Consider the following 22,496-nt stretch of genomic DNA (forward strand, 5'->3'; position numbering starts at 1 on the left):
GCAGATAGATGCATAGATAGATTGATGTATATATAGGTAGATGCATGGATGGGTGGGTGGATAGATAGATGCATATGGTTGGTTGGTTGGATGGATGGATGAATGGATGGATGGATGGATGGATGGATAGATAGATGGATGGGTAGATGATAGATGGATGGATGGATGGATAGGTGGATGGATGGGTGGATAGATAGACAGATGCATATGTTTGGTTGGTTGGATGGATGGATGGATGGATAGAGGAGAGGATGCAAGGGAGGAGAGCAGGACAGAGTCAAATATAGTTGCAGACACATTTACTGAGGAGGCCAAGCTGGGGCAAGAGGTCCCAATGTGACCGTCGAGCCTATAATAATAATAATAATAATAATAATAATAATAATACGATGTCACACAGTTTCCATTCCTGGGATACCAATGTCATTTCCTAATGTCTTGTAACATAAAAACACGGAAGAAAGTGTATTAAACTGCAGAATCTCTGTTTTGTTTTGTTTTGTTTTGTGGGGCCTCTAGTTTTCCAATGCACATCTCAACCAATCGAACCAAAACGAAGTTGTGTCCCTTTGCAGTCATTGGGATAGCGGCAAGGCGAAGGTTTGCTGGAAGGGCCGGTCCTGGTCCTGGTTGCGAAGCCAACGCCGAGAGGGCCCTGGCGCTGTAAGAATATGTTTGATATTTAGTTGGTTTCCCAGTAGAACAACCTAATATCAAACATATCAGACAGAAGCAGGGGAACCATCAGTCGAAGGGGGTCTGCGCAGGAGAAGGGCTCCGGATCTGGAACGAGAAGAAGGGAGGAAAAGGGAGCGTTGGGGTCCAAAGCCCACCCAGTCCAACCCCCTTCTTCCCTGGAAGGAAGACCCATCTGCCCCACTTGGGGAAGGACTCCCAAGATTCTGGCTTAAGACAGGATGGATGCATTTGGACCACAACTTTCGCTGCCCCGCCTCAAGGCCGTGGCAAACTGGGGGCTGTAGCATAGCGTTCTCAGCCGAACTACAGCTCCCAGGACGCCATAGCCTTGAGCCAGGGCAGCGGACGTGGGACAAAACGGCACTCCCTCCACAGTGTGAATGCTCCCAGTTTGGGAAAGGGAACAGCAAGGGACCCTTACCTGGGAACGTCCTTCTTCCTTCCTTCCTTCCTTCCTCTTTTCTCCTTCCTTCCTCTCTTTCTACAGTGTACACTTTCCAAGTTTTGGAAAGGTTACAACAAGGAACCACTACCTGGTACCTACCTCCCTTCCCTTCCCTCCCTCCTTTCTTCTTTTTCTCTTTCTTTCCTTCCTTCCTTTCTTCCTTCTTTCCATGCCTCTTTCTTTCTTCGCCTGTTTCTCTTTCCCTCCTTTATTTCCGTCTAACTTTCCTCCCTCCTCTTCCTTCGCTCCTTCCCTCCCTCCTTCCTTCCTTCTTTCCTTCCTTCCCTGTTCCTTTCTTCCTTCTTTCCTTCTTCCTTCCTTCCTTCCCTCCCTTCTTCCTTCCCTTCTTCCTTTCCTCCTTCCTTCCTTCCTTCCTTCCTTTTTCCTTTTAACTTTCCTCCCTCCTCTTCCTTCCTGCTCTCCCTCCCTCCCTCCCTCCTTCCTTCCTTCCTTTCCTCCTTTCCTTCCCTCTTCCTTTCTCGCTTCTTTCTTCCTTCCTTCTTTCCTTCCTTCCCTCCCTCCTTCCTCCCCCCTCCTCCCCTTCCCTTCGTTCGTCCTTTCCCTTCCTCTTCCTTCCTTCCTCACTCCCTCCTTCTTTCTTTCCTTCGCTCCCTCCTTTCGTTTCTTCTTTCCTCTTTCCTTCCTTCTTCCTTCCATCCTTTTCCTTCTCCCTTCCTTCTTTCCTTTCCTTTTGGTCTTTCTTTCTTTCCTCCTTTCTTTCTCCCTTCTTCTTTCCTCCTGTCTTTCTCCTTCCTTCCTTCCTTCCTTCCTTCCTTCCTTCCTCCCTTCCTTCCTTCTTTCCTTCCTCCCTTCCTCCTTACCTGTCTTCTGTGGCCCCCTGTCCCCCTCTCTCTCTCTCTCCACCATCTGATGCCAGCCTTGCCCTTGTTTGCCCCCCTTTATAGCCGGCCCTGCTTGCCCCCCTGGGTGCGGCAAGGGGTGGTCCCTCCCTCAGTGGCCTTTGGGGAAGGGGTGTGCGTGTCCCACACGTGGCTGCGTTCCCATTGATGCCCCCTCCCCTCCCCTCGATGCCCTTGGAGCCCCATTACCCTGATCAATAGCCTTCGACCGGATGCTCTGCACTCGCTCACAGGCCTCTGGGCCCCTCTATTCCACATCGATGGCCTCTGTTGCAGTGTGCCTTCCCTCCTGGGATGGGTTGGACTACAATTCCCATTGCCCAGCGATGAGGGTTGTCTTGCCATATCTCTGGGTGCATCCGCACTGTGGAACGAATGCAGTTGGACAGCGCATCCGTGCAGTTGGACCACAATAATAATAATAATAATAATAATATGCTATAGTATTATAATAATAATAATAAGTTATGGCTTTGCAAGGGCAAATCTGGGCCCTCCAGGTGCTTTGGACTTCAACTCCCACAATCCAATCCCTCCTGGCAGATGGCTATCCAACCATAGATGATTGATAGACAAGCTCGAGAGGGAGATGATAGATATATCAAGGAGTCCTAAAGATAGGGACCCCAATGGCCATCCAGTCCAATCCTATTCAGCTATGAAGGGAGACACGATTCAACCCCTCCCGACAGATGGCCATCCAGCCCCTGCTGAAAGACTTCTGGAGAAGGAAGGCAACTCCGCCAGGCTCCAAGGGACCTTCCTTGAATGTGGGCCTTGCCCAAACAGGAGGGAGCCTGCATGTTCTATGGCCCCCACAATCCCTCCGCAAGGTCACCCATGTGTCCTGCCTGGCAGAGCGTGCAAAAAGGCCGCGGGGAAGTCTCCATCGCTAGATGGCGGGGATCGATGCGCCAGCGCGGAGCAGCAGGAACAGACCGGAGGGCCCGGCATCGAGGGCAAGCAAGGAGCATTCGGGGAGGTCAGCGCATGGAATGTGGCCGCACACACAAAGATACGGCTATATACATAGATAGATAGATAAGTAGGTAGGGAGGTAGGTAGGTAGGAAGATAGGGAAATAGATATGTAGGTAGATGGGTGGGTAGGTAAATAGGTACATACATAGGTAGGGAGGTAAGTAGGCAGGTAGGGAGGTAAATAGGTAGGGAGGTAAATAGATAGGTTGATAGGTAAATAGGCAGGTTGATAGGTAAATAGAAAGGTAGGTAGGTAAATTGATAGGTACGTAGATAGGTGGGTAAGTAGGTAAGTAGGTAGGTAGGTAGGTAAATAGGTAAGTAGGCAGATAGGTAGGTAGGGGGGTAAATAGGTAGGTAGGTAAATAGATAAGTTGATAGGTAGGTAGGTAAATAGGCAGGTCGGAAGATAAATAGAAGATAGGTAAATTGATAGGTAGGAACATAGGTGGGTGGGTAAGTAGATAGGTGAGTAGGTAGGTAGGTAAATAGGTAGGTAAGTAGGCAGGTGGGTAGGGAGGTAAATAGGTAGGTAGATAAATAGGCAGGTTGGTAGGTAAATAGAAAGGTAGGTATGTAAATTGATAGGTAGTAAGTAGGTAAGTAAATAGGTAGGTAGGTAAATAGGTAAGTAGGCAGGTAGGGAGGTAAATAGGTAGGTAAACAGATAGGTTGATAGGTATGTAGGTAGGTAAATAGGCAGGCTGGTAGGTAAATAGAGAAGTAGGTAGATAAATTGATAGGTAGGTAGGTAAGTACATAGGTGAGTAGGTAGGTAGGTAAATAGGTAAGTAGGTTGATAGGTAAATAGGTAGGTAAGCAGGCAGATAGGTAGGTTAATAGGTAGGTAAATAAGTAGATACATGGGTAAATAGTTAAGTGGGTAGGTAGGAAAACAGGTAGGCAGGTAGGTAGGTAAATAGAAAGGTATGTACATAGGTAAGTAGTTAGATAAGTAGATAATTAAGTACACAGGTAAGTAGGTAGGAAGGTACGTAAATGGATAGGCAGATAGGTAGGTAGGGGGGTAAATAGGTAGGTAGGTAAATAGATAAGTTGATAGGTAGGTAGGTAAATAGGCAGGTTGGTAGATAAATAGAAGATAGGTAAATTGATAGGTAGGAACATAGGTGGGTGGGTAAGTAGATAGGTGAGTAGGTAGGTAGGTAAATAGGTAGGTAGGCAGGTGGGTAGGGAGGTAAATAGGTAGGTAGATAAATAGGCAGGTTGGTAGGTAAATAGAAAGGTAGGTATGTAAATTGATAGGTAGTAAGTAGGTAAGTAAATAGGTAGGTAGGTAAATAGGTAAGTAGGCAGGTAGGGAGGTAAATAGGTAGGCAAATAGATAGGTTGATAGGTATGTAGGTAGGTAAATAAGCAGGCTGGTAGGTAAATAGGTAGGCAGATAAATTGATAGGTAGGTAGGTAAGTACATAGGTGAGTAGGTTGATAGGTAAATAGGTAGGTAAGTAGGCAGATAGATAGGTTAATAGGTAGGTAAGTAAGTAGGTAAATAAGTAGGTACATAGGTAAATAGTTAAGTGGGTAGGTAGGAAAACAGGTAGGCAGGTAGGTAGGAAAATAGAAAGGTAGGTACATAGATAGGTAGGTAGTTAGATAAGTAGATAATTAAGTACACAGATAGGTAGGTAAATGGATAGGTAGATGGATAGAGAGGTAGATACTAGATATGTTGATTGGTAGATAGATAGGCAGACAAGAAGGACCCCGGGAGCAGCCTCATGCTGGACTGCTTTCTGGAGGATTCTTGCAAAACGATGCTGTATTGGTTTGAGCTTAATGCGCCATCGAATCTAATGCGCAGCTCAATTTTCAAAACCAAAAACCAAAGTATTTGCTGCTGAACAGAATACGCAGCAGCAAAAAAGTGCCCCCCAAGGTGCACCTTGGAGTTCAGTACTAAAGTGTTTGGACGCCAAAGCTTCCAGCGATGGAAAGGGAAACCTTGGGGTGCAGAATGAGTGCACTTGGATTGCCTTGGTTCAATGCAGTGGAGTCCTGGGAGATGCAGTTTTGCAAGGCCTTGAGCCTCCCCTGCCAAAGGAAGTGGATGCCTCACCAAACTACGAATCTTAGAACTCATTGAGTCCCTAAAGGAGAGGTGAGGTCCTTCCAGGAGGAGCTCCTGAAGCAGCACAAAGATCGTTGTATGATGCAGATTGGATCTGCAGCCTAACGTTTGGAGAGAGGTAAAGGAACCAAAGAAGGCGAGCATTAGAATTGGGTACATAGAATATATTGAAGAGCGGATCAAGAGCAGATCGTTGGCCATTGACCTTGGCGCGTCCTGGCTGCAGGGCCCATCACTCTGATGCCGGGTTCCAGTTATTGACAAGGCCTGGCCAAATGGGGCCGGCCCCCTCCGCGGTCATTATCCGCCCCGTCGAGTCCGGTTGCCGTCACTCAGCCCATCAGAGGGAGGAACGTGGGCCCCATTCCAAGCCGAACCCCATCCCATCAGGGGTGCATCTACACCGGAGACTGAATCCTAGAAGAGACCTGGTGGGCCATCTAGTCCAACCCCATTCTGCCAGGAAAAGCACAATCAAAGCACCCCCAGCAGATGGCCATCCAGCCTCTGCTTCAAAGCCTCCAAAGAAGGAGCCTCCACCACACTTTTTGTCATTTGGGATTTATAGTTGCTGGGATTTATAGTTCGCCTACAACCAAAGAGCATTCTGAACTCCACCAACGATGGAAGTGAATCAAACTTGGTACACAGAACTCCCATGACCAACTGAAAATACTGGGTTTGGTGGGCATTGACCTTGAGTTTGGGAGTTGTAGTTCACCTACATCAAGAAAGCACTGTGGACTCAAGAAATGATGGATTTGGACCAAACTTGGCACGAATACTCAATATGCCCACACTGGTGGAGTTTGGGGGAAATAGACCTTGGCATTTGGGAGTTGTAGTTGCTGGGATTTATTGTTAGCCTACAATCAATTGTTGTTTATTTCTCATATATCATAATTAAAATGTATACCAAATAAAGAAGAGAGAATGAATGTGGTCTGACGCTATTTGAACCATGCTGTGGAATCCTTGGATGTACTGTTTTGCAAGGTCTTTTGCCTTCTCTGCCCGAGTCATGGCATTGCAACCAAACTACAACTCCCATTGTCCCATAGCACTGAGCGAGGGCAACTACAAGTGGAGCCCAAGCTGTATTAATCTCCCCCCCCCCCAAGTGGGGATATTTTTTCCCCCAAAAGGCCATGCATTGCTGCAGGGCGAGCAAGCGTTGTGCGGTTCTTGCAACGAATCCATTCCTTGATCCAGGGCAAATGTGCTAGGATTAAGAATGCATGAGCACTCTAGCAATTGATGCAGTTTGGCACCACTTGAAGCTGAAGGAGATGGAGTCCTGGGAGTTGTAGCTTCTCAAGGTCAAAGGGTTTGCCTACACCAGGCATGAGCAAACTTGGGCCCTCCCTCCAGGTGTTTTTAACTGTAACTCCCACCATTCCAAACAGCCTCAGGCCCTTTCCTTTCCCTGCTGAACCGCTTAAGCTAGATGTGACAGATCTGACAGAGGACTACCTTCAGGTCCCGATAGAGAGATAGATAGATAGATAGATAGATAGATAGAGAGTGATGGACCTAAGAGAGGCCTACCTTCAGGTCTAGGTAGGTAGATAGATAGATAGATAGATAGATAGATAATGAGTGATGGACCTAAGAGAGGCCTACCTTCAAATCTAGGTAGGAAGGTAGATAGATAATAGAGTGATGGACCTAAGAGAGGCCTACCTTCAAATCTAGGTAGGAAGGTAGATAGATAATAGAGTGATGGACCTAAGAGAGGCCTACCTTCAGGTCTAGGTAGGTAGATAGATAGATAGATAGATAGATAGATAGATAATGAGTGATGGACCTAAGAGAGGCCTACCTTCAAATCTAGGTAGGAAGGTAGATAGATAATAGAGTGATGGACCTAAGAGAGGCCTACCTTCAGGTCTAGGTAGGTAGATAGATAGATAGATAGATAGATAGATAGATAATGAGTGATGGACCTAAGAGAGGCCTACCTTCAAATCTAGGTAGGAAGGTAGATAGATAATAGAGTGATGGACTTAAGAGAGGCCTACCTTCAGGTCTAGGTAGGTAGATAGATAGATAGATAATGAGTGATGGACCTAAGAGAGGCCTACCTTCAAATCTAGGTAGGAAGGTAGATAGATAATAGAGTGATGGACCTAAGAGAGGCCTACCTTCAGGTCTAGGTAGGTAGGTAGATAGATAGATAGATAGATAATGAGTGATGGACCTAAGAGAGGCCTACCTTCAAATCTAGGTAGGAAAGTAGATAGATAATAGAGTGATGGACCTAAGAGAGGCCTACCTTCAGGTCTAGGTAGGTAGATAGATAGATAGATAGATAGATAGATAATGAGTGATGGACCTAAGAGAGGCCTACCTTCAAATCTAGGTAGGAAGGTAGATAGATAATAGAGTGATGGACTTAAGAGAGGCCTACCTTCAGGTCTAGGTAGGTAGATAGATAGATAGATAGATAGATAGATAATGAGTGATGGACCTAAGAGAGGCCTACCTTCAAATCTAGGTAGGAAGGTAGATAGATAATAGAGTGATGGACCTAAGAGAGGCCTACCTTCAGGTCTAGGTAGGTAGATAGATAGATAGATAGATAGATAGATAGATAATGAGTGATGGACCTAAGAGAGGCCTACCTTCAAATCTAGGTAGGAAGGTAGATAGATAATAGAGTGATGGACCTAAGAGAGGCCTACCTTCAGGTCTAGGTAGGTAGATAGATAGATAGATAGATAGATAGATAATGAGTGATGGACCTAAGAGAGGCCTACCTTCAAATCTAGGTAGGAAGGTAGATAGATAATAGAGTGATGGACTTAAGAGAGGCCTACCTTCAGGTCTAGGTAGGTAGATAGATAGATAGATAGATAGATAGATAGATAGATAATGAGTGATGGACCTAAGAGAGGCCTACCTTCAAATCTAGGTAGGAAGGTAGATAGATAATAGAGTGATGGACCTAAGAGAGGCCTACCTTCAGGTCTAGGTAGGTAGATAGATAGATAGATAGATAGATAATGAGTGATGGACCTAAGAGAGGCCTACCTTCAAATCTAGGTAGGAAGGTAGATAGATAATAGAGTGATGGACCTAAGAGAGGCCTACCTTCAGGTCTAGGTAGGTAGATAGATAGATAGATAGATAGATAATGAGTGATGGACCTAAGAGAGGCCTACCTTCAAATCTAGGTAGGAAGGTAGATAGATAATAGAGTGATGGACCTAAGAGAGGCCTACCTTCAGGTCTAGGTAGGTAGATAGATAAGAGTGATGGACCTAAGGCCAGTTGTCAACCATGGACTTGACCAAATCTGTAATGGTGAAACTAACAAACTTGGAGGGTCAATAGGGTCCCAATAGTTAGATAGATGATGTATATTTGATTTTAATATGACAACTGGCCACTGTAGTTTTAAATATATTGTTCAATGTATTGTCGAAGGCTTTCATGGCTGGAATCACTAGGTTCTTGTGGGTTTTTTCGGGCTATATGGCCATGTTCTAGAGGCATTTCTCCTGACGTTTCGCCTGCATCTATGGCAAGCATCCTCAGAGGTAGTGAGGATGCTTTCCATAGATGCAGGCGAAACGTCAGGAGAAATGCCTCTAGAACATGGCCCTATAGCCCGAAAAAACCCACAAGAACCTAAATATATTGTTATTTTAAATGTGTTACTGTAATTGTGAACTATGATATTTTACTGATGGTATGTGTTTTTATGGTTGGAAACCGGGCTGGGTCCCTCAATAAGGTGAGAAGGTCGGTATAGAAAACTTTGAAATAAATAAATAAATAAATAAGTGGCTGAGGGGGGGAAAGGAGGGGCGTGAGGCTGTTAGGAATTGTGGGAGTTGGGATCCAAAACACCTGGAGGGCTGAAGCTGGCCCATGCATGGTCTACACAGTAGAACAAATGCAGCTCCACAATATGAAGTGATACAAACATAGGTCGAGATATGGACAGAGGATTGAAATTGCAACGAGACAGACACTGGATGAACTCAGTCAAAAAAGAAGCGCCTTTATTCAAAACCGTGTTGTATCAATGCCCCCCTTTGATCCCTTTTGGCTTTTTGTGAGAGAAACTAAACCCACCAAAGGGTCAGCACAGGATAACAAACAGTATAATTGGCTGGAGTGTTCTGAACATCGAGAAAACCAAACTGCTGTTCCAGCAGTCACCAGCCATCCCCTCTCCAATGCCAGAGATACAGCTTCATGGTGTCACATTAGGAAATGTGGACCATTTCCGCTCCCTTGGCAGCCACCTCTCCACCAAAGTCAACATCGACGCCGAAATACAACACCGCCTGAGCTCTGCAAGTGCAGCATTTTCCAGAATGAAGCAGAGAGTGTTTGAGGACCGGGACATCCGTAGGGAGACCAAGGTGCTTGTCTACAAAGCTATTGTCCTCCCAACTCTGCTCTATGCCTGTGAGACGTGGACTGTCTACAGACGTCACATGCAACTCCTGGAACGATTCCATCAGCGCTGCCTCCGGAAAATCCTGCAAATCTCCTGGCAAGACAAGCGGACAAATGTCAGCGTGCTGGAAGAAGCAAAGACCACCAGCACTGAAGCGATGGTCCTCCAACATCAACTCCGCTGGGCCGGCCACGTTGTCCAGATGTCTGACCACCGTCTCCCAAAGCAATTGCTCTACTCTGAACTTAAGAACGGAAAACGGAACGTTGGTGGGCAGGAAAAGAGATTGAAAGATGGGCTCAAAGCCAACCTTAAAAACTCTGGCATAGACACGGAGAACTGGGAAGCCCTGGCCCTTGAGCGCTCCAGCTGGAGGTCGGCTGTGACCAGCAGTGCTGCAGAATTCGAGGAGGCACGAGTGGAGGGTGAAAGGGAGAAACGTGCCAAGAGGAAGGCGCGTCAAGCCAACCCCAAGCGAGACCGCCTTCCACCTGGAAACCAATGCCCTCCTCACTGCGGAAGAAGATGCAGAGCAAGAAGAGGGCTCCACAGCCACATGCGGACCCACAAGGAAATCCATAATGGAAGACCATCTTACTCGTCCAACGAGGGATCGCCTAAGTAAGTAAGTAAGTAAGTAAGTGTGGGAGTTGTAGTACACCGAGATCAACTCTGCCACTCTCTGCATTGCAAGAACAAGAAGGGAAAGGGGACCCCTGCTGGCAAAACAAAGGCACAGCAGGCCCAACTCTGTTTTATTTATTGTGCCAGAAGCGAATTGAGAATACAGTTAAAGATCTATTTAAAAACATGATACTAAATGTCCTTTGAGCAGAAACTGGCCAGTTGGAGTGTGAGAAGGTCCTCCGTTGTGCATGTGGCAGAGCTCAGACCGCATTGTAGTCAGTGTCACATCCTCAGCTGCTGCAAGAAGATCACAGACAGACTCCAAGCAGAGGCACAACACCCTTGCTTGGATGATCCACTGGTAGTTGTGCCACAAAGACCACCTGCCTGCGACAAAGAACTGGTGGGATCACAAGCCAGAAATAGTTACGGAAAACAAACACGTCAAACTCCTCTGGGACTTCCGAATTCAGACTGACAGACTTTTGGAGCACAAGAAACCTGACCTCAACAACGTGGATCATCGTTGTTGCAATCCCAGCAGAATGGACAAGAAGCCACTGGAAAAGCTGACACGATATGAGGATCTGAAGATCGAACTGCAAAGCCAGTCAAGGGGGTCCCAGTGGTGATCGGCACACTGGGTGCAGTGCCTCAAGACCTTGGCCTGCACTTAAAACAATCGGCACTGAAAAAATCACCACCTGTCAGCAGCGTCCTTCACTGATACATCACACAGTCCTAGACACTTGGGAAGCGTCCGACGTGTGATCCAACACAACAGCCAGGAGAGTGACCTTGTTTGCTGTGGACTCATCTTGTTGTGTATTTAATAGTAATAATAATAATAATAATAATAATAATGTGTCCGACGTGTGATCTAACACAACAGCCAGGAGAGTGACCTTGTTTGCTGTGTGCCAATCTTGTTGTGTATCTAATAATAATAATAATAATAATAATAATAATAATAATAATAGTGTCCGACGTGTGATCCAACACAACAGCCAGCAGAGTGACCTTGTTTGCTGTGTGCCAATCTTGTTGTGTATTTAATAGTAATAATAATAATAATAATGATAATAATGTGTCTGACGTGTGATCCAATACAACAGCCTGCAGAGTGACCTTCTTTGCTGTGGACTCATTTTGTTGTGTTTCTAATAATAATAATAATAATAATAATAACAACAACAACAACAACAACAACAACATCACGCAGTCATAGACGCTTGGGAAGTGTTCGACTTGTGATTTTGTGATCTGAAATCCAGCATATAGAGCTTGTTTGCTGTGACATACTGTGCTTTTGTGTCAATAATAATAATGATAATAATCCCACTTTTTAATGTTTTCATAAATTTCATTCAGGGCAGAGGACTGAGTTCTGTGTAAAGGCCCAATAGGAAGGCGCTCTTCTTCTTGGAGAGAGAGAGAGAGAGAGAGAAGGGTAAATAAATAAAGGAGGCCAGAGAGTGTTGTCCTATGTCCTCAGAGGGTGCTCTCCAGCGTGTTGTAGTTGTCCTTGAAGCTCTTGAGCTCCAGGAAGTGCTTGGGCCGCTTGCTCTTCTGGCTGGACGGCAGGTAGGTCACCTGGATGGTGGGGCCCGAGAGGTCCGGAGACAGCGTCAGGTCCTTGGCCGCCGACTGGTGCTGCCGCTGGCTCCCACCGCCCCGGGCCTTGATGCTGCAGCCAGAGAGAGAGAGAGAGAGAAGGGCACTCAGGGGGGTCTCCCAAAGGCCATCCAGTCCAGCCCCCTTCGGCCAGGAAGGAGGACACCATCCGATCCATCCCACTCAGCCTCTAATCCCTCTAGCGAAGGAGACTGCATCATACTGCAAGGCACTCTACCTTCCATGACAATGGGAAGGGATCCCCAAAGACCATCCAGTCCAGTCCAGAGTAGATAGATAGATAGATAGATAGATAGATAGATAGATAGATAGATGATAGAGTGATGGACCTAAGAGAGGCCTACCTCCAGATCCCGATAGATAGATAGATAGATAGATAGATAGATAGATAGATGATAGAGTGATGGACCTAAGAGAGGCCTACCTCCAGATCCCGATAGATAGATAGATAGATAGATAGATAGATAGATGATAGAGTGATGGACCTAAGAGAGGCCTACCTCCAGATCCCGATAGATAGATAGATAGATAGATAGATAGATAGATAGATAGATGATAGAGTGATGGACCTAAGAGAGGCCTACCTCCAGATCCCGATAGATAGATAGATAGATAGATAGATAGATAGATAGATAGATAGATGATAGAGTGATGGACCTAAGAGAGGCCTACCTCCAGATCCCGATAGATAGATAGATAGATAGATAGATAGATAGATAGATGATAGAGTGATGGACCTAAGAGAGGCCTACCTCCAGATCCCGATAGATAGATAGATAGATAGATAGATAGATAGATGATAGAGTGATGGACCTAAGAGAGGCCTACCTCCAGATCCCGATAGATAGATAGATAGATAGATAGATAGATAGATAGATAGATGATAGAGTGATGGACCTAAGAGAGGCCTACCTCCAGATCCCGATAGATAGATAGATAGATAGATAGATAGATAGATAGATAGATAGATGATAGAGTGATGGACCTAAGAGAGGCCTACCTCCAGATCCCGATAGATAGATAGATAGATAGATAGATAGATAGATAGATAGATAGATGATAGAGTGATGGACCTAAGAGAGGCCTACCTCCAGATCCCGATAGATAGATAGATAGATAGATAGATAGATGGATGGATGGATGGATGGATGGATGGATGGATGGATGGATCAATCGATAGATGGATAGAGGGATGGATGGATGGATAGATAGATGATAGATAGGTAGGTAGATAGGCAGATAGATAGATAGATAGATAGATAGATGAGTGATGGACCTCAGAGAAGCCTACCTCCAGGTCCTGATAGATAGATAGATAGATAGATAGACAGACAGATAGATGGATGGATAGAATCCTGGAGTTGGAAGGGGCCGAAGAAAGGTCATCTAGTCCAACCCCCTTTTGCCATAATAGATAGATAGGTAAGGGCCCCAAAGGCCATCCAGTCCACCCCCTTCTGCCATAATAGGTAGGTAGGTAGAATCCTCGAGTTGGAAGGGGCCCCAAAGAAGGCCATCCAGTCCAACCCCCTTCTGCCATAAAAGGTAGGTAAGTAGGTAGATAATAGAGTGATGGACCTAAGAGAGGCCTACCTTCAGGTCTTGATAGATACATAGAGAGAGAGAGAGAGAGAGAGAGAGAGAGAGAATGAATGAATCCTGGAGTTGGAAGCGGCCCCTTCTGACATAGATAGATAGAGGGCCCCAAAGACCATCCAGTCTACCCCCTTCTGCCATAATAGGTAGGTAGGTAGATAGATAATAGAGTGATGGACTCAAGAGAAGTCTAGCTTCAGGTCCCGATAGATGGATAGATAGATAGAATCCTGGAGTTGGAAGGGGCCCCAAAAAAGGTCATCTAGTCCAACCCCCTTCTGCCATAATAGGTAGGTAGGTAATAGAGTGATGGACTTAAGAGAGGCCTACCTTCAGGTCCTGATAGATAGACAGACAGACAGACAGACAGATGAGTGATAGACCTAAGAGAGGCCTACCTCCAGGTCCCAATAGATAGATAGAATCCTGGAGTTGGAAGGGGTCCAAGGAAGGTCATCTAGTCCAACCCTCTTCTGCCATAATAGATAAATAGATAGAGGGCCCCAAAGACCATCCAGCCCATCCCCTTCTGCCATAATAGGTAGGTAGGTAGATGATAGAGAGATGGACTCAAGAGAGGCCTAGCTTCAGGTCCTGATAGATAGATAGAATCCTGGAGTTTGGAAGGGTCCCTAAAGAAGGTCATCTAGTCCAGCCTCCTTCTGCCATAATAGATAGATAGATAGGATCCTAGAGTTGAAAGGGGCCCCAAAGAAAACCATCCAGTCCAACCCATTCTGCCATAATAGATGGACGGATGGATAGATGGTTAGGTAGGTAGATAGGTAGGTGGATCTATGTATAGATGCATTGATAGATAGGTAGATAGAATCATAGAGTTGAAGGGGCCCCAAAGGTCAACATCCAGTCCAACCCTCTTCTGCCGGGTAGGACACCATCTGATCCCTCCCAAAATATGGTCATCCAACCTTGGGTTAAAGACCTCTAGCAAAGGAGACTCCACCAGACTCTATATTCTTCTACAGTCAGGACCCCCAAAAGCCCACCCAGTTCATCCCCCTTTTGTGATGCAGGGAGGCACCATCCAATCCCTCCCGACAGATGGCCACCCAGCCTCTGCTTATAATCCACTCGAGAAGGAGACTCCCACCCAGGCCACCTGTTCTCCAGCAGCACTGACAGCCAGGAAGGTCTTCCCAATGAATCGGAGGCCCCAACCTGATGGACCCCCAGCACCCCAACTCACATGGCGGCCAGCTCGAACAGCGCTTCCTGGTACTTGAGGTATTCCGCCTTTCCGAAGGTCTGGCAAAGATAAAGAGATACGATGAGGGGTGGGGAGAGGGGAGAGGGCTTGGGACCCCCACCCGGCCTTGCCTGCACTGACCCCGGTGCCGCAGCGGGCGCAGTCGTAGCCGTCCAGGAGGGTGTCCAGCAGGCTCTTGCGGACGCCCTTGAAGGGGGTGCTGGCGTTGCGCAGGTCCACCAGGTACGAGCGGAAGTTCTTCCCAATCAGGGACTTGGGGTGCCGGCCCTCGGCCGAGAACGGGATCTCTACGCGGAGGACAAAGAGAGAGAATGGCGGCCTCACTCAACTACCAATCCCAGGATTGCACAGCATTGAGATACACAAACCTGATGTATAGACAGACGAGTAAAACTATGTCACACAATGGGTTGTTGTACGTTTATTGAGCTTCCAGAAGCATTCTCTCCTGACATTTCACCTACATCTGTAGCAGGCATCCTCAGGGGTTGTGGTCTCACAACCTGCCGTACATGCGGGCGAAATGTCAGAAGAGAATGCTTCTGGAACATGGCCACACAGCCCAAAAAACATACAACAGTCCAGTGATTCCGGCCATGAAAGCCTTCGACAATATGTATGCAACCCAATATTTGTTCCTGTGTTATCAATGCCATTTCCTAATTGAGTCTATCGCAAAGCCCTATTCCTTCATGAAGCTGCTAATGTCTATGAGGCTGGATGGTCATCTGTCGGGAGGACTTGGATTGTGCCTTCCTTAGTGGCAGAAGGGGGGTGGACTGGATGGCCTTGTCTGTCCGTCTGTCTGTCTATCTATCTCTATCTATCTATCTATCTATCTATTATAGCAGACTGGGTGGCCTTTGGGGGTCCCTTCCAACTTTAGGATTCTATCTATCATAGCAGAAGGGGATTGGACTGGATGGCCTTTGGGAGTCCCAACTCTAGGATTCTATCTGTCTATCTATCTATCTATCTATCTATCTATCTATCTATCTATCTATCTATCTATGCATCTATCCACCTTTAGGATTCTATAATAATAATAATAATAATAATAATAAGTTCTTGTGGGTTTATTCGGGCTATAGGGCCATGTTCTAGAGGCATTTCTCTTGACGTTTCGCCTGCATCTATTGCAAGCATCCTCAGAGGTTGTGAGGTCTGTTGGAAATAGGGGGGAAATATACGTCCTATACACCCATAGCTCTGTTTCTCAATTATTCTAGTGCTTATGAGGCTGAGTGGCCATCTGTTGCGAGGGATAGGATTGTGTCTGTCTATCTATCAATGGATCTGTCTATCATAGCAGAAGGGGGTTGGACTGGACGGCCTTTGGGGGTCCCTTCCAACGCTAGGATTCTATCTATCCATCCATCCATCCATCCATCCATCCATCCATGAATCAATCTATCTATGCATCTATCCACCTTTAGGATTCAATAATAATAATAATAATAATAATAATTGCAATAATAATAATATTTATTTGCAACCTGCCCTATCTCCCCAGGAGGACTCATACATCCTATACATCCATAGCCCTGTTTCACAATTATTCTAGTGCCTATGAGGCTGGGTGGCCATCTGTCGGGAGGGATCGGATTGTATCTATCTATCTATCTCTATGGATCTATCTATCACAGCAGAAGGGGGTTAGACTGGATGGCCTTTGGGGGTCCCTTCCACCTCTAGGATTCTATCTATCTATCTATCTATTGGGACCTGAAGCTAGGCCTCTCTTAAGTCCATAATTCTATTATCTGCCTACCTACCTATTATGGCAGAAGTGGGGTGGACTGGATGACCTTCTTTGGGGCCCTTTTCAACTCTAGGATTCTATCTATCTATCTATTTTGACTGAAGGGGGTTAGATTGGATGGCCTTTGGAGGTCTCTTACCGTAGGATTCTATCGATTGATATATCTATCTATTACAGCAGAAGGGGGTTGGACTGGATGGCCTTTGGAGGTCCCTTCCAACTCTAGGATTCTATCTATCTATCCATCCATCCATCCATCCATCCATCCATCCATGAATCTATCTATCTATCTATGCATCTATCCACCTTTAGGATTCTACAATAATAATAATAATAATAATAATAATAATAATATTTATTTGCAACCTGCCCTATCTCCCCAGGAGGACTCATACATCATATACATCCATAGCCCTGTTTCCCAATTATTCTAGTGCCCATGAGGCTGGGTGGCCATCTGTCTGGAGGGATCGGATTGTATCTATCTATCTATCTATCTATCTATCTCTATGGATCTATCTATCACAGCAAAAGGGGGTTGGACTGGATGGCCTTTGGGGGTCCCTTCCAACTCTAGGATTCTATCTATCTATCTCTTGGGACCTGAAGCTAGGCCTCTTTTAAGTCCATCACTCTATTATCTACCTTCCTACCTACCTATTATGGCAGAAGGGGGGTGGACTGGATGGCCTTCTTTGGGGCCCTTTTCAACTCTAGGATTCTATCTATCTATCTATCTATTTTGATTGAAGGGGGTTGGACTGGATGACCTTTGGCGGTCCCTTCCAACGCTAGGATTCTATCTATCTATCTATCTATCTATCTATCTATCTATCCATCCATCCATCCATCCATCCATCCATCCATCCATCCACAAATCTATCTATCCATCTATCCACCTTTAGGATTCTATAAAATTATTATAATATTTATTTGTAACTCACCCTATCTCCCCAGGGGGACTCATACATCCTATACATCCATAGCTCTGTTTCTCAATTATTCTATTGCCTATGAGGCTGGGTGGCCATCTGCCGGGAGGGATTGGATTGTGTCATCTATCTATCCATGGATCTATCTATCATAGCAGAAGAGGGTTGGACTGGACGGCCTTTGGGGGTCCCTTCCACCTCTCGGATTCTATCTCTCTATCTGTCTATCTATCATAGCAGAGGGGGGTTGGACTGGATGCCCTTTGGGGGTCCCTTTCACCTCTTGGATTCTATTCCACAACTCTCTGTCCCCACGCCCGACTTCCACCACGGGATTGTGCCTCACCGGACTCTCGAACAGCATCCAGGGCCTTCATCCTGTAGACGTAGTTGTAGGAGCCTGCAAGGAAGCCAGGGGCCCAAGTCAATGTGGCGGAGGGTGCCGAGGGGCCCTAATACCCCCCCCCCCCACGGTCCCCCCCCCAACCCAGGAGCCCCGGGGACCGTCAATACGCTACAAGGGCTGCGGGGAGACTCCAGTTGCAGGAGGCGGGCGTCATCCGGGGCCAGCAGCTGGGGCTCGTACTTGATGTCCTGCACTCGCGAGAGGCGCAGCTCAATCTCGTCCTTCAAGCCCTGCGCGCATAGAAAGGCAGACACAACATTATTATCCTCACTATTTTATTTCTAATAATAATAATAATAATAATAATATAGCTCATCAACCGAATGGTGGTAAGCTACTGTAAGATGTGGCCAGGCTGTAAACAATAGGACAAGGGAATGGGATAATGCAGTGTTTCTCAACCTGGGGGTCAGGATCTCAACCTGGGGGTCGCAAGGGGGTTTCAGGGGGGTCGTCAAAGACCACCAGAAAACATATATTTCTGATGGTGTTAGGAACCCCTTTGGCAGAGAAGGCTGAAGATCTCTCCGCCTGTCCTTCTCTTCCTTTTTGGTGCTGGTGAACTACAACTCCCAGAATTCAAAGACATCTCCACCCAACGTCATCAATATTCAATGTTGGTCATTTAGGTAGTTTGCCAAGTTTGGCGCAGATCCATTGTGGGCTGGGTTCAGAGTGCTCTCTGATTGTAGGTTAACTACAACTCCCAGCAACTACAACTCCCAAAGGTCAAAGTCTATTTCCCCCAAACTCCACTAGTGTCCACATCTGGGCATATTGGGTATTCGTACCAAGTTTGGTCCAGATCCATCATTGTTTGAGTCCACAGTGCTCTCTGGATGTAGGTGAACTACAACTCCCAAACTCAAGGTCAATGCCTACCAAACCCTTCCAGTGTTTTCTGTTGGTCATGGGAGTTCTGTATGCCCTGGTTGGTTCAATTCTATCATGCTATTTGATTGTAAGTGAACTATAAATCCCAGCAACTACAACTCCCAAATGTCAAGGTGTATTTTCCCCAAACTCCATCTGTGTTCATATTTGGGCATATGGAATATTCGTGCCAAGTTTGGTCCAGATCCATCATCGTTTGAGTCCACAGTGCTCCCTGGATGTAGGTGAACTACAACTCCCAAACTCAAGGTCAATGCCCACCAAACCCTTCCAGTATTTTCTGTTGGTCATGAGAGTCCTGTATGCCCCAGTTGGTCCAATTCTATCATGCTATTTGATTGTAGGTGAACTATAAATTCCAGCAAGTCCTGTGTGCCAAGTTTGGTTCAATTCCATCGTTGATGGAGTTCAGGATGCTCTTTGATTGTAGGTGAACTATAAATCCCAGCAACTACAACTCCCAAATGACAAAATCATAATTTTTTGAGTGATGGTCACTCCTTGTGTTGTGAGATGTTTTGTTGCCAAATTTGGTGTGATTTCATTCATTGGTTCTTTTGTTTTTAAGGTACTCATTATGCACAGAGCATTTGTATATAATAATAATAATAATAATAATAATAATAATAATAATATAGTTCATCAACCAAATGGTGGTAAGCTACTCTAAGGGTGTAAACAATAGGACATGGGAATGGGATGATGGGTTTGGGCGATGCCTTCCTGCCCGGCCAATGGGGTTTGGGTCTAGATGGCCTTTGGGGTTCCCTTCCCACGCTAGGATCTTGCGATGCCAGGCCCATTTTGTACCTTTTGCTTTTGTCGTGTGCCTTTAAGGCGTTTCAATGTACGCTATTGGTAAAGGTAAGGGAATTCAAGAGGAATGCAAGCCAACCTTGGGGGCGTGCTGCCCCACCGGAACGTGGGGTCCTCGGCGGGACTTCATGGCAAAGCGCATGATCTGCCTCTTGACGAAGATGAAGAGCAGCACAAAGACCTGGAGGAGGACGGGAATGATGATGATAACAACAATAATAACAACAACAATAACGACGACAATTATTATTATTAATAAGCAGGGGATGGATGGCCATCTGTCGGGAGGGCTTGGATTGTGCTTTTCCTGCCTGGCCGAAGGAGGTTAGACTAGATGCCCTCTGGGGTCCCTTCCAACTCTAGCATTCTATTATCATTCTTATTATTATTAAGCAGGGGCTGAGTGTCCATCTGTCGGGAGGGCTTTGATCATGTCTTCCCACGTAAAGGCAGAAAGGGGTTGGACTGGATGCCCTTTAGGGGTCCCTTTGGACTCTATTATTCTATGTTTCTATTATTCCTATCATCATCGCCAATTATTTTAAAGCGGAGGCAGGATGGCCATCTGTCGAGAGGGTTTTGATTATGTCTTCCCACGTAAAGGCAGAAGGGGGTTGGACTGGATGCGTTTTGGTGGTCCCTTCCAACTAGCATTCTGCAGTATCATTCGTATTCAGCAGTAGCTGGATGGCCATCTTTTGGGAGAGCTTTGCTTGTGCATGAAGGCAGAAAGCGACTGGGTTGAATGGCCCTTGGGGACTCTCTTCCAAGTCTAGGAACCTATAATTATTATTGATAAGGGGCTGGATGGCCATCTGCGGAGAAGGATTGACTTGTGCCTTTCCTTCCTGTCAAAAGGGGGTTGGAGTGGATGCCCTTTGGCGGTCCCTTCCAACTCTAGCATTCTCTGGCATTATTCCGTATTATGCAGTAGCTGGATGGCCACCTGTCGGGAGGGCTTTGCCTGCGCCTTCCCTCATGAAGGCAGAAGGGGGTTGGACTGGATGCCCTTTGGGGGTCCCTCCCAGCTCTAGGATTCTATTGTTGTTAAGCAGGGACTGGATGGCCATCTGTGGAGAGGGATTGAGTGGTGCCTTTCCTTTCTGGCAGAAGAGGCTTGGGCTGGATGCCCTTTGGGGACTCCCTTCCAAGTCTAGGATTGTTAAGCAGGGACTGGATAGCCATCTGTGGAGAGGGATTGGTAGGATGATGATGATGATGATGATGATGATGATGAAGTGGGCTGGATGGCCACCTGTCAGGAGGGCTTTGCTAAGCGGGGACTGGATGTCCCTCTGTGGAGAGGGATTGGTATGATGATGATGATGATGAAGTGGGCTGGTTGGCCACCTGTCAGGAGGGTTTTGCTTGTGCCTTCCCACATGAAGGCAGATGGCCCTTGGGGGTTCCCTCCCAACTCTACGATCCTATTATTATTATTGAGCAGGGGCTGGATGGCCCTCTATGGGGAGGGATTGAGTTGTGTCTTTCCTTCCCGGCAGAAGAGGGTTGGGCTGGATGCCCTTTGGGGGTCCCTCCTAACTCTTGGATTCTGTTATTGTTAGGCAGGGACTGGATGGCCATCTGTGGAGAGGGATTGGTATGATGATGATGATGATGAAGTGGGCTGGATGGCCACCTGTCGGGAGGGCCTTGCTTGTGCCTTCCCACATGAAGGCAGAAGGGGATTGACTGGATGCCCTTTGGGGACTCCCTTCCAACTCTAGGATCCTATTATTATTATTATTATTATTGAGCAGGGGTTAGATGGCCCTCTATGGGGAGGGATTGAGTTGTGCCTTTCCTTCCTGGCAGAAGGGGCTTGGACTGGATGCCCTTTGGGGGTCCCTTCCAAGTCTAGGATTCTGTTATTGTTAAGCAGGGACTGGATGGCCATCTGTGGAGAGGGATTGGTAGGATGATGATGATGAAGTGGGTTGGATGGCCATCTGTTGGGAGGGCTTTGCTTGTGTTTGGGGAGTTCCCTCCCAATTCTAGGATCCTATTATTATTATTATTGAGTAGGGACTGGATGGCCATCTATGGGGAGGGCTTTGATTGTGCCTCTCCTTCCTGGCAGAAGGGGGTTGGACTGGATGCCCTTTGGGGGTCCCTCCCCACTCTAGCATTCTCTCCTTCTGCCTTTCGGGGCCCTGTTTGTCTTCCCGCGGCCTTTTGTCCTCACCAGGCTGCCGTAGGCCATGAACAGCACCACATTCACGCCGGAAAGCCAGTTGCTGGAGGAAGAGGAAGAGGAAGAAGAGGAGGAAGAGGAAGAAGAAGAGGAAGGCAGCGAGGAAGACGACGAAGGGCGGGAGGAAGGCGGCGAGGAAGAGGAAGAGGCCGCCATCCCGGCGCCCTGAGGGCCCCCGCGCAACATGGCCGACGCCCCCGTCACGTGACGCTTAGGAGTGAGAGGAAAAAATCACGTGATACATTGAATCCAGCCTCACTTCCGGGTTTGTGGCCCAGTCGCACGAGAGCCGGAAGTGACTCAAGACACACAAAAGGACTTCACCTCTTTGGAATTTGACAAGATGGAACCCGTAAGCCCCGCCCCCTTCCCCTTCAGTCTCAATGTGAACATAGAAAGGGGGCGGAGCTTTGGACGGAAGCCACTCCCCTCTTCTTCAATCTCAATAGAACGGGGGTGGAGCTTTAGACGGAAGCCACGCTCCTCTTCACAATCAATCTCACTAGAAAGGGGGCGGAGCTTTAGACGGAAGCCACGCCCCTCTTCCCCTTCAATCTCAATAGAAAGGAGGCGGAGCTTTAGACGGAAGCCGCGCCCCTCTTCTCCTTCAATCTCAATAGAAAGGAGGCGGAGCTTTAGACGGAAGCCGCGCCCCTCTTCTCCTTCAATCTCAATAGAAAGGAGGCGGAGATTAAGACTTAAGCCACGCCCCTCTTCTTCAATCTCAATAGAAATGGGGCGGAGCTTTAGACGGAAGCCCCGCCCCTTTCACGGCAATCTCAATGTGAACATAGAAAGGAGGCGGAGCTTTAGACGGAAGCCACGCCCCTCTTCGGCAATCTCACTAGAAAGGGGCGGAGCTTTAGACGGAAACCACGCCCCTCTTCTGCAATCTCACTAGAAAGGGGCGGAGCTT

General features: G+C 47.0%; 1 protein-coding gene and 1 long non-coding RNA gene across 2 annotated transcripts; both read right to left on the bottom strand.

The window, feature by feature from the left end:
- Positions 1 to 468: 468 nt before the first annotated feature.
- LOC137097700 (uncharacterized) lies at positions 469 to 2,009 on the bottom strand. The gene is made up of 2 exons (XR_010910370.1): positions 1,966 to 2,009; positions 469 to 783 (listed from the first exon to the last, which is right to left on the bottom strand). It is a non-coding gene; the product is annotated as an uncharacterized lncRNA (long non-coding RNA).
- Positions 2,010 to 9,064: 7,055 nt separating this feature from the next.
- On the bottom strand, positions 9,065 to 21,794 carry C12H1orf43 (chromosome 12 C1orf43 homolog). Its single transcript, XM_060757946.2, has 7 exons — positions 21,572 to 21,794; positions 19,466 to 19,567; positions 17,789 to 17,906; positions 17,617 to 17,670; positions 14,697 to 14,863; positions 14,556 to 14,614; positions 9,065 to 11,804 (listed from the first exon to the last, which is right to left on the bottom strand). Exons 1-7 carry the CDS (start codon positions 21,764 to 21,766, stop codon positions 11,609 to 11,611), a joined length of 891 nt encoding a protein of 296 aa, XP_060613929.2. The 5' UTR covers positions 21,767 to 21,794; the 3' UTR covers positions 9,065 to 11,608.
- Positions 21,795 to 22,496: the final 702 nt, after the last annotated feature.

This window comes from Anolis sagrei, chromosome 12 (genome assembly GCF_037176765.1).
Source record: "Anolis sagrei isolate rAnoSag1 chromosome 12, rAnoSag1.mat, whole genome shotgun sequence".
Lineage (NCBI taxonomy): Eukaryota > Metazoa > Chordata > Lepidosauria > Squamata > Dactyloidae > Anolis > Anolis sagrei.